The 13,195-nt window shown below is 35.3% G+C and overlaps 1 protein-coding gene across 1 annotated transcript; it reads right to left on the reverse strand.

Annotated features, from left to right (window-relative positions):
• Positions 1–1,558: 1,558 nt before the first annotated feature.
• On the reverse strand, positions 1,559–5,731 carry LOC137717855 (sulfite exporter TauE/SafE family protein 3-like). The gene is made up of 12 exons (XM_068457351.1): positions 4,987–5,731; positions 4,270–4,429; positions 3,639–3,839; positions 3,492–3,556; positions 3,256–3,283; positions 3,075–3,154; positions 2,907–2,993; positions 2,751–2,801; positions 2,432–2,653; positions 2,189–2,282; positions 1,908–2,048; positions 1,559–1,813 (listed from the first exon to the last, which is right to left on the reverse strand). The coding sequence occupies exons 1-12, from the start codon at positions 5,200–5,202 to the stop codon at positions 1,728–1,730; spliced, it is 1,431 nt and encodes a 476-aa protein (XP_068313452.1). The 5' UTR covers positions 5,203–5,731; the 3' UTR covers positions 1,559–1,727.
• Positions 5,732–13,195: the final 7,464 nt, after the last annotated feature.

The following is a 13,195-nucleotide window of genomic DNA, read 5'->3' on the forward strand; positions in this document are numbered from 1 at the left end:
ATGTTTATATATATATATATATATATATATGCAATGATATTTTACGTTAAAAATGTGCGAATTGATTGAACCACATTATGTATCAGCATAAAATATTGACATCAAAGTCGTCATGCACGGAAATATGATGGAATTTAGGTTACAAGCTCCCTGAGCTACAAGGTGACCTGTAATTAACATAACTTTCAAGGTTCAGTTCAAGAATCCCTCGCAGGTCATCCATCTCCAACTTGCAGTTTCGTAATTATTTTTTATTTTTTATTTTTTTTATTTGGAAGACTGGAAAATGCATAACCAGGGCAACAGCCAAACAAACAAGGAAGGTCCACAGGAGGGGCAAGCAAAGCGAAACAGAAGAAGGGCAGTATGAGGGACCACAAACAAGAGACACCGCCACAAAAGGACAAGCATCATCCCACCACACCACCTCAACACAAAACAATTACGGAGGGCAAGGAAGGCCATCCCTGTTTGGTAGCTCAAAAGTCTGCCAAATCAAGGTTAGGCAGACCTTGCAAGTTTGGCAGTTTTGTTGCTTTGAAAGAAAGTTGCAAAATTAAAGTGGCTTGACCTTGCAATGTCTAATTGTGAAAATTCTAGACTACGTCTAACCGTCAAATGGTGGTAATATTAAGTACTAATGAACTAGTTTGGAAATACTTTTAAAATAACTAAAACCACTTTTGGTGAAAATATTTTTTAAATCATTCCTTAATAAAAGACGCAAATGAATCCTCGAGCACTCGAATCTAAAAACATATTCTCTAAAAGTGATTGCAATCATTTTAAAAGCATTTCTAAATGAACCCATAAGTGTTGTAGCCAAATCCCTAAGGAGTATGACATACATAGTTGAATTTAATGACTACATATATGAGAAGGACTAGTGAAAATCAAGCACCCTTGTGGCCAACCAATCCTCTCCCCCTCATTTTTTCAACACCTTAACTATTGGAAAAAAAAAAAAAAAAAGGACAAACTAGTTAGATATGCGATAAAGAACTCAAAAAAAAAAAAAATTAGATGATAGATCTAAGTCACTTAAAACGTAGTGTCGTATAAATTCATAACATTGAAACATTCAATTTATGCAACTAAAATGATTATATGACGTTTCTCTTGAGTTAGGATATATGATTAATTAATCAATCATATACCCTTGGAGTGTAATATTAGTTCTTATCACTCTGATTGGCTGCTGACAAGGATTGAGTGTTATGATCAACTACGTACGCGCAGCTACGTACTCGCAAAAGATTCCACCAGAAGCAAGAATCTCGTAGCTCAAGTAATTAAGATCAAAGAGCTGTGTATGTGTTCTAGGTTTTGTGTTTGATGGTGCAGGCAGTTGTGTATGTATTCGAGGTTGGTTTGATTCCTCACTCCGCAATACTGGTTGTATAGAAATAAAAAGATTCTCACCATAAGCAAGAACCTTGTAGCTCAAGTAAACTAAGAGCAGGCAATTGTCTATGTGTTTGATGGTTCGACTTCTCCCTCTCCCCAACGTCGGTTGTATAAAAATAAAAATAAAAACTATCTAACAAAGTAGAGAAAAGGAGAAACTAGCTTTCACATTACTGATCCACAATTTTGGGGGCAAAACACAAATTTGACCTAGTAAGTACAAAAACTTTGACAAAAAAAGAAACTGGTAGTAGCAGAACACAGTACAGAGTTCATCAATGAGAACCCTAGCAATTTTTTCCCCTTTAAAAGGACACATTTTATACATCATACTTGCAAAGGTTTTCGAAACCCATGTATTCGTTCTGGTTAATCTTCCCGATCATGTTCGATATCCCAACTCCACCTGAAAAAACAAAAACAAAAGAGAACAAATACCTCTCAGAATTCAGGGTGTTAACTCAACTTGAAGTGAAGTTTGTCGACGAAAAAAAACTCACCTAGTGAGATTGCACTGACAAATATGGTAAAGGCTAGAATGAATATGATCAGAGATGCCCTTCCAAATAGTATAATCAGCCTTCTCACAATGTGCTGTCCTACCAACGCCGCAACAGTGGCAACCGCGGTCAAGTAGACAGCTGCAGAAAGATTGGAATGTATGTGCGTTAATATACAAATTTAGACGAACTGTGAACTATTAGCTCCACCTGTCTACAACTGGATAAAGAATGACAATTTTGTAGCGAACTATCCTTGGCGTTGCTTTGATAAAACTTACCGTAAGGAACTGGAAAACGTTTTAGAAGGTAGTATTCTACAACGGACATGGATGACGAGAATGTCATTGCAAATGTGGCTGTGGCACTGGAGACCTGCAACGTAATCACCAAGAAGTTTTAGAACAAACTAAACCGTTGATGATGGCTCTTTATTTTGTTTAATAACGCTTGGTTAAAAAGATTCTGCGTCATTATTCAAGAATCAAGATCATGTTCATGTCAAGGAAAATCACAAAACTCACCTGCGGGGGGATTCCGAGCTCCAAAAACAGCGGACCCATGATAAATCCTCCACCTAATCCAAGCAACCCACCTACGATTCCTGCAATTACACCAAAGAGACAGTAGATAACCAGCTGGTGCACTTTCCAATCTGTCCCTTCCTCTCCCTTAGATGCTATTACTCTCCGTCCCTGGTAAAGGCTCACTGCTTCGTACATAGATACACCAAGGGAAACTGGGATCTGCAGAACATGGAAACAGTGACTCGTTCCTGACCGTTCAGGTATTAAATTTTTACAGGTAACATGCAGAGAAACAAATACATTCACACCATAGTACCTGTAACAAATTCACTACCCAATATGCTGGAGAACAAGTAGTTGTGCGTTGCTGTGGAAAAGTCAGATGGTTATCACCCGTTAACTCCACAATGTCGTATAATAAAAGGAATTTGCAATAAAAAATTTCTGATAGACTAGGTAAAGAGATGGAAACCTTGGCAATTTGCAGTGCAAGAAATGCAACCCAGACAAAAACCAGAAGTCCAAGCTCCTTCCAGCAAACATTCTCAATGACCGAGACCTGAAATGGTCATCAAGATTTAGCTTCGAAACTCCATCAAAATTATAACAGTGTCTGCGCAAGTACCGTGCGTGCACTCACCTCCTGCTCCTTGGTTTCCTTTTGCTGCTCATTCGCTGGGCCACTTGGGAGAGGCTTGTATGCCACATTCTCACCAGCAGCTGACCAAACAAGAAAATATATGGCGAAATTGTAGGACTCAACTACAAGTAAAAAATTCTAATGTTTTATACAACATTTAGCAACAGTAGAACAAACTCACCAGCTGACTCCAAATGCCTAGCGGCCTCCTAAAATCCAGACAAAAAAAGCAATGGTTAGCAAAACATTTAGTAGTGCAATGTATGCATTTCAGAAAAACTTAAAACCCTGAATTTAAATTGAAGCCTTGTTTATTGGCATATATAACTATGGAGGTAGATATACAATGCGTACTTAGGTGACATGATATATCGTGATCTTTGAATTACGTAATGACAGTCAGAAATTTAGCATTACCTTCTTCATAATGGTTTCCTTTTTCCATGTTTCAACACCCTTGAAGAACGCCTTTGTTGATGTACCTGAAAACGACAATAGTAAGCATTTGAAGTATTCAAGCGCAAGGCCAAGAAAGTGGAACCTAAGTAATGATTGGTCCATTACCTATAAAGAGAACAATCAGCAAAACTGTGACCATCCAATCAGCAAAGATCACGTTGAAAGCCACTCCGATACTAATGCCCAGCATGAGCATCGGTTGGATGAGTACAGCCAAATCATAGTCAATAATGGGCATATTTATTGTCGGATGCCTTAGCTTAAGATTATAGTACACAGTTGAGCCAGCTGCACCCATGATCATACCTGAAACGAAGCACAATGAATCCACGATGACGTAACTTCCAGTCAGTTATTCAATATAACAGTAAAATCACTACGTAAAAATCAATGTAGTTTGAGAAAACAATTTTATAGGTCTCAACCATGAAAAGGACTTAAAAGCCTATCCACTAAAACTACCATGACAAATTAACACAGCGTAAGGACTTCAGGTGTCACACCGAGGAACTAAAATCAGGTGACAGTGATCTGTGATAAAGAGCTTTCTGTATGAAAAAAAAAAGTCAAGTAGTTTGAGAAAAACCTTGATTCAGTTCAAACAGCCATCACATTTGAACAATGATACCGCTAGCGCTGCTTCTGAAGCAGTTCAACATACACCGTATTATATAACTACCATTTCAACAATACATAGTTTCTTTCCTATCAAAAACACCAGAAGATCTTTTCTTACATTTCGATATAGCTGTTGCTGACTTTGGATCAAACCCAATGATTAGGCTAAGCATAGGAACGAAAATGCCACCACCACCAACACCGCCTACACTCCCGAAAGCAGCTCCACAGAATCCAACAATAGAACCCACAATAATTTGCCACCCAAATTTCATTTCCTATAAACCAAAGTTCACAAAATCCATTATTTACAACCCCCTTATAGTTAGTTTTCTACATGCATATAAAAACAGAGGAATTAGCAATAAGTATCCAATTTAACACCGCTTTGCCTTAAAATCCCAACTAACACATATTTATGATTTATCCACATGATGTGCACTTCTCTGCATTCAGGCTTACACCAATCTACTACAACTATTTACAAGGAAAGAGGGTCAGGGGTAATCTTAGATTCTTAGGGCCCATTTGGACTGACATTTTCTAAAAAGTACTTCTGGCCATAAGCATTTTTGTTAGAAGTTCTAAACGCATTTAAAAATTTATTAAAAGCCAGTGCTTCTTGAAAACTGCTCGGAAGTGTTTCTTAAAAAGTGCTTCATGACCAAAATGTCTTAAAAAGTACTTATTCAAAACTGCTTTTTGGTTGTCTTTTATTATCATAAAGCTGGTTTTATTGTCAGAAATCATTTTCAGCTGGAAAGTAAAGTATACTTCAAGATTAAACAGAAAATTCAAGCAAAAGATAAAGTTAAACAGGTTTTGTGGGGTTTACCGGCCAAACATGATGATATCCCGTTTTTTCCGATTGCCATAAGAAATTCACAGCTTTGAGAAGGTAATTAGATTCGGATCCCTCTGTTCCGTTGAACCTCGAACCTTCAAGCCTCAGGCCTCTCTCCGCCGAAACAAACGCAAAAGCCGCCGCAAAGTGAAACATCACCATTGCCACGGATCTCAAACCCTGCCATTTCGCTCCAAACGCCGTCATATCAATAAAGCCACTACCTTTTCTTCTGTTTGGTTGCCGAGAAAGCTAAAGGAACAAGTGGGTTTTTCGTATGATAGATTCAGAGAGGTGGGTTAGGAAAATGGGAGAGAATTGAAGAGCTTTATAGGTCAAAGGGTCTAGGCCAATGGATTATATCTGCAAGAAATGGAAAGAGAAAGAGAAAATAGGAAGGACAAGAAAAGCGCTCTCTCTCTCTCTCTCTCTCCCCCCCCCCCTTCTCTCGACTGTCTATCTATGTCTCAAGCTTTCTCTCTCTAGATTTTGTCTGGTTTTGGATTGCAGTGAAGTGGGTGGTGAAGGATGAAGGCTTAATATAGGAGAGATGACGAAATGGGGTTTGGTGGGTGAACGACAGATATGTGTGAAAGGTGTTTGCTTCTTGTTTGGATTCAGTAATGGAGTCGGAGACGACAGAGTTCCATTCCATACAAGAAAAACAAAAATCAAGTAAGGAAAATGTGATGAGGAAGAGGAAGATAAAAACGCGAGGGAGAGATGTAATTTGCTTGGATGGACTTTCTTCTTGTTTTATGTACATGCATCTCTAATCTCTACACGTGGGATAATTGTTTGGCATGTTGTTAAAGAATTAGAAATTTTTTTATTGATTAACCTGCTATCTTATATTGGCAACACATTATATAATTTATAAAGTTAGTATAAAAATTTGATCGAGGAGACAATATTTTTTTTATCAAAAAATAAAGGGAAGGGTTTTACCACAAATGGTCTTTGAAATTAGCCTACACAATCAAGAGGTATCTAAAATTGAAAATCAATCAATATAGTTCCTGAAAATAGATGTCACAAACCAATGTTATCCCTCTGTCCCAAATCTATAAAAAATTATGTTATACACTTATGGGCACATAAATAGATCCCACAATATTTAAGGATTTTTATCACAAATGATCTTTGATGTTAACCCACACTATCAAGATGGTCTCTAAAATTAAAAATCGATCAATGTAGTCTTGAAAATAGGTGTTGCAAATTAATGTGGTCCTTCCATCACAATTCTGTCAAAAATTATGTTATGTGCTGGTGTGAGTTTAATAATTAATTAAAAAGTTGTCAAAATACATTTTTGCAATTATCTCAAAGCAAAGCTCATCATTCTCCGCATAGCCAAGATCATTGGGGGAGCACCCAACAAGCTCTCTAAATGTTGATAGTGATGTCACAAAAGTCGTCCCGAATCCAAGCCGTCACAAAGTTCGTCTCGATCTTGGTCCAATTTGGTGAAGGGTGTAAAGATGGGTGCCTTAAGATTTTATTTTATTTTATTTTTTATTTTTTTATTTTTAAGAGACTGCAAAGGCTATCATAATGGAGGTAGAGTAGTGTGGGTTAGGATTAGAGGTGATTGTGAGACTGGATCTCTAGTTTGACAAGTTTCTTAATTAATTATTAATTTTTTAAAAAGAAAACGTTATATTGATTAAAATCAAGTCACGAAGAGCTACATATGTCTTGGAGGAGGAGATCCTGAATGAGGATAGCAGGCTCCTCAATCCAAATTAAATTATTGCTGCTAGTCAAAGCACACTTTGCAAAACAATGGGCAATCCCATTACATAAACGAGAAAAGTGAATAAAATTCAACATGTAAAAGGAGGATGCCATCTACAACACATCATCCGCAAACAAACCTATTGTCGACGAGTCCGAATAGGTCTTATTAAATGTTGCAATGGCCTTCATGGAATCACTCTACACCACGACCTGATGCAACCCTTGCTGCTGGGCCAATTGCAGTCCGTGTCTCACAGCAAACAACTCCAGGAGCGGCATAGAAGTGACGCTTGGATATTGCCACACCCCTGTCGCCAAAAAACACCCCTCCAGTCCCGTATCGTACCGCTCCAACCCCACCCAGCTTGGTATTGACATTTAACGCCCCATTCGTGTTGATTTTGACCCAGCCTTGGTTAGGAGGAAACCACCGTGGCGTGAGTAATCCCCCACCACCCCCCCCCCCCCCCCCCCTCTCTCCTCTCCTTGTTGGTTTGCAATTTGCTGCCTGGAATGCTGATAACCATGAGGAAACCTAGGTCCCAATTATGTGCTACATTAATACATAACAAGTTTTTTTACAAGATTGCAACGGAAATACCACATTGATTTGAGACATCTATTTCTTGGACTACATTGATCGATTTTCAATTTCAATGACCATGTTGATTCAGTGGCTATTTCAGGGACATTTGTGAAAGAAAAAAAAAAAAAAAAGAAGAAGACTTGTATGACCTATTTATGTGCTACATCAGCACATAATAAAAATTTTTGACAAAATTATGGTGGAAGGACAACACTTATTTTTAAGGATTATATTATCAATTTTCAATTTCAATAATCATTTTAATAATGTGGATCAATTTCAAAATCATTTGCAATAAAAATCTTAAAAATAATAGTGATATAGAAAACGGACTCCACTTTCATTTATGAATACCAAGCCACGCTATATAATAATCCGCTTGATACTACACCTGTACTCAACGTAAATAATTAAATAAAGTATTACAAAGACTGCATAAAACTTTGTAGGCACGTGACATTATTCCACTTCATTCTTACGACACATGACCCATTAGGCCACAACTTTCCAAAATTTATAACGCTTTGTTGGCATGACTGTACGAATTGATTTCATGTGCCTGCTGTCAGAAATGCTATAAAAAAAAAGGGCAAAAGATCTTTGTCTGATTATTTTCTTAGAGATTCCAGAGATTTGTACTCGGTCACCGGTCATTGTACATTATATTAGTTTTTGTTAGATATTGTAAGTATTTAATTTTAAAATTTAAAATTTAAAATGATTTTCGATCGTACGATGAATGATTGTAAAATTCTTAAAATTCCTAGAAAATGATCGGGATGATCATTTTCCAAAAATAGGTGCTAGCTAGCTCATTTGCCTACTTCTTAGGGCAAGGACGTAACGCTAGCTTTGTCAGTGGATGAGGAGATCCTATGTTATATTTTATGTCAAATTATTACATCACTCACATTCATAAGAAAAAATTGTGCGAGACTTAATTTGTTGTTGGACTTTCGCACCATAATTCATTCAAAATTCGTTCCGTGATAAACTTTAAATATAAATTTTTTATCATTCTTGTATACTTAAAAATTTCATAGTTATTTTTCCTACAAATTAATATTCATCACGAGATCAATCTAATATATCCACATAGGGTTCATCAATACATGTGTGTTTTATTTATACTAGAAAGACAATACAATTATGTTATAAAAGTAACATTCTAAATACTTTATATTATAATATACTTTATTCATTAAATTAATATATATATATATATATATATATATAATTTTTTTTTTCATTTGCTGATGTTAATATGTCATGTCCTTTTAAGGATTGCATCCTAATTGTTTGGAGTAATAGTTCATTGACAAAATCAACTGTAAGGTTGTGAATGACTAGAACATCTTAAAGAAAATGTCAAACAATATATTTGTATTTCATAAAAAATGTTTAAGAAAAGATAGTTATAATTTTTGTTTTTTTCAATTGAAACATCAATTCTAATGTGACATGACGTGAAAAAGCATACGTTGCAGCTACTCTCAAAAGTGATAGCACAAGTTCAAGGCTTCAATTCATTATTTTCTTGCCTATTAATGGCTCGTTTACGTAACCCATAATCAAAATATGAGGAATTGAATTGAGGGAAAATTGAATCATGAGGGAGTTGGAATGAAGAGGAGTTTTAGATTCCTATTCAAACTTTTACTTGAATGTTATGGAATAGGAGTAAGAACGGAATTGAGTTCATATAAATTATTTACAAACTCACCTGAATCGGAATAGAAATGAATATGATTACTAAAATACCCTTATTCTAAATAACATATTTATATACTAATCAATTGGATAATCTTTTATTCAGATTAATTGTATCATTAGTGATATTTGTGGAACACAATAAAACCTTAATAGTAATTGCCCTATAATCATTAATTATTTCTTATTTGTTTAATTCTTATGTTTATTTAAAAAAAAAAACATGAAATTCAAGAAGTACTGCCTAGCAAAAAGAAATTATAGTAAATATCTAAGAGCATAATGGTAAGAAATTTTGATCATGATTCCTCCATACTCCCGGAATACCACCACCAATTAAGGAGTCCTATTCCTTGAAAATGAGGAATTGGATTCCTGATTTTGTGTGGGTGCACCTTTTTTTCTTAGTTCCCCAAGTTTAGTAAACGAAAGTATTATCCCGTAATCGGAATCCAATTTTACATTTTGATTCCGATTACTGGCTCGTAAACACGCCATAAATGTTGTGGAATATTATTTGAGTGGTTGTCAATATTATAATATTGATTATTTTAACAACTAGACCTGACATTTTCATTTAACATATCAATTGAAGAAAAAATTTATACAAAATGTCAAATTACCACATATGTCATCAAATACTAATTTGACATTTTATATTTTCTATGCTCGTACGCATTCTTCCCTCCAATCTGCATGAAGCGGGTTTCACATCCATGTAGGCAAAAGTTGGGCAGTATTATATCTAAAACTAAAGGTTAAGTTGGCAATTCATGGGGTAAGAATTCGTAACTTTATGAAGGTTTTTCAACAGTTTTTTTTTAAAAAAAAAAAAAAAAAAAAATTAGATGACAAACTCTCACTTGCAACCGTGATTAAATTTTTTTTTTTTTTTTTTTAGACAAACGATATAATCTACACTATAGGTTTTGTCTCACAATTGGTTAGCAATAATGTGGTTTAAATTCGTCTTTAGCGAGAATCAAACTTAAAATCTCTCACTTACAAATGAAGAGGAATATTACTAGACCATAATACTAAGTGAAAAAAATATTTGAAATTAAACTCAAACTTTATCCATCTTCAATGTATTCTCAACTAAGTGGCAGTATTATATCAAAAGAGGTGACAAACTCTCACTTGCAACCGTGACTAAATTATAATAAAAGAAATATGCTATTTTCAGGTAGCATTCAACTGCATAATTAGATTGTCTACATTAAACCCTCCAAACTAAGCATCAATATTTATTCCTTGAGAAACGCTTGCGTGAGCCGAAAACCGAAAGTTAATGTATATCTTCGAATTCCATGGCAGTGATCAACAATTCTCAGTCGTTCACATATACATAAATAACTATATTTAGCAAAGCCTATTTAACTCCCTACATGCATTAGGGTTTCCTTCCATATCCGCAAGAACTCCTTTGATCTTGAATTTTATAATTTGACGCAGGTGGGAACTGTGGGAATAATCATTTCAACTTGACTACTTCCATGGCTCCCCTTTTGTTATGCTACATGTGCTTTCAAACCCTCATCCAATTGGCATGCGATCGTCTCAACCTTTTTCTCATGGGTCCATCTCCATCTTAAAAGCTAAGCTGTATATCTGGATTCTGGGCCAGCAAATACAATCATGTATATTCTGAATCTGCTTTATTGATGTCTATGATGTTAGATCAATGTAAATGTCGGTCGCTCATGAGCCAAACGGAAGAATTCCAATTACATACGAATGTAGGCGGGGCTGTATCATTCTTTATAAATGTTAAAGTAGTGATAAGGTTAGTTATCCATGAACGAGCACGTAAGTCCTGATCGTTAATGCATAATGCATTGTATCTTTATAATGTTATAATAATGCTCGTTTAGTCGCCCATGAGTTGAATGGACATGCATTGGAGGTGTGGTATGTAAAGTGTAACATTCTTTATAATGTTAGAACAATGCTAAAGTCTTTTGTCCACGAACAAATGGACAAATCTTAATCATCAATGCATTGTAAGCAAGAGCGACTAAGCGACTAACTATATTTTTAAATTAAAGCAGCGTTAAATCTGGATCATCCATGCATATATTGTAGCCCACGAATTGTACCATTTTTTATAATATTTGCTTTTGGGATCAGTTAGATTTTGTTGAATTTTTCAGGTCGACGGGCCGATGGTCCATTCCAACAACATCGATACTGTCCTTACTTTACCATCTACCCAATCCTTTAAGTGTGAGGTTTTATCACAAAAAATATTGGTGTTAGTTAGAGTGGGCTAATCCTATATAAATTGCTTTGCTTTTTCTCATTCCCTATGTCCAATGTGGGATGTATATCAAATTGGAGCAGCTGGGAAGCAGGCTCCAATCAGTCTCCTTAAATCACTACTTGAAGAGCTACCAACAATTTTACAATTACAAGGAAACACAATCAGCTAACACTAAAAAAAGGTATGACTTGATTGATTTGCTCCAGTTGGACTTCCAAGCCTCAGTTACTTCTTCCAATAGATTTGCTTTCATTTTTTTTTTTCTCGGATTTGATCAAATTCCAACTGGACTGGATGGCACTGCATGTCTTACAGAGAGGCAGGTAGGTTGCTGTTCCCTGAAAATAATTTAGCAGTAACCATCGAATATACAGATTCCAGTATATCGACATTAAAAGGCTGCCAAGTAAAAAACGACACCAGGAATTGTCGCAGGGTTTCGGAATTCACATGTATCACAGAATCACACAGATCCCAGCAGCCTCACTTATCAACTGGTCCAGAAAATAGCTTTAAAAAAAAAAAAAAAACATGATTTTGAACCCGTTTATTGTTCCTGTGACATTCCGTTTTAATAAAGTAATACATGTATAAGGTTTTTAACATCATAATATTATATTATTAGATTAGAATGTCACGTATCGATCAACTTGTTTTGTGTAAGTTTCGTTAGAGAACTAGGGGGAGGTGGATTGTCTGCCCTCCTATTTCTATACTCTTCTCATGCCCTCCTGTGATGTGTGGTCACGGTTAAGCCACGTCAACATTTTATATTAATTTTTTATAAAAATAATAAAAGAAAAAGTAATATGAATATAAAATATTAATGTGACTTAATCGTGACCACACAAATATGAGGCATGGAAAGAATATGAAAATGGAAGGGCAGACAATACACCACGCAGATGCAGTTTTGTTTTTGGATAAGATATTAATGTACGAATCAATTCTCTAGGGATGCAGATGCAGTTTTGTTTTTGGATAAGATATTAATGTGCGAACCAAATAATTGGATCGTATTCATTTGCACAAAGATTACAGGTACAACTGTACGTGGGGTTAGCTCAAGTTTTAATGACGGTCAGAAAATGGCTAGAATTAGGTCAAGGATTTTATTTCCAATTTTTAATTGCAACCAGAAAATATAATTACAAGAATAACAAAAGTTGTCGCTTAATATTACAATTTAATAATATTATTCTTTACTTGTAAATAAGAGATTTTAAGTTAGAATCTCGAGTTTGACAAGCTCGTAACCAATTTCTTCCCAAATTCCGTAGCGTAGATATATCATTACAAGCAATATTACTATTTTAAGTTAGATTAAAAAAAGAGAAAGAGTTTGAATTGAAAATGCAGTACATTAACGATGAATGACCTATTCTTTTTATTGGGACAATTCACCACGAAACACTCTTATTTGTAGTTCGAAAATAACTAAATTACAACTGAAAACTCATATCACTAAAAAGATACGTAACTAAATAGTTAGAGTATTTCTAGATAGAATGGAAAATTAAGGATTTGATGAAGAAATGAGGAAAAGGAAGCAGTAAGTATTTCAGGAGATATTTCAAAATCATCTAGCCGTTGAATGTGGACCGGTTTTTCAACAAATTCGACGGTTAATATCAAGGCAAATTATCAGAGGTAATTTCTCGTTTTTTGTGCACATGCAACAAATGCAACGCCTCATCATCACAAACTTTATAGCACGTTATTCAAGATTGCATGTCTGAATTCGAAGCACCTTTACTTCATCGCCAAAAGTAAGATCAAACGGCTAAATAGATAGAATTGCGGAATAAAAATCCAACGGCCAAAAAGATTCCTGAAATCCTAAACAAGAAAAAAAAGATGAGAGCAACGGCCTAAACTATATGAGTAATGCTATTTAT

The sequence above is a fragment of the Pyrus communis genome, chromosome 15 (genome assembly GCF_963583255.1).
Source record: "Pyrus communis chromosome 15, drPyrComm1.1, whole genome shotgun sequence".
Taxonomy (NCBI): Eukaryota; Viridiplantae; Streptophyta; class Magnoliopsida; order Rosales; family Rosaceae; genus Pyrus; species Pyrus communis.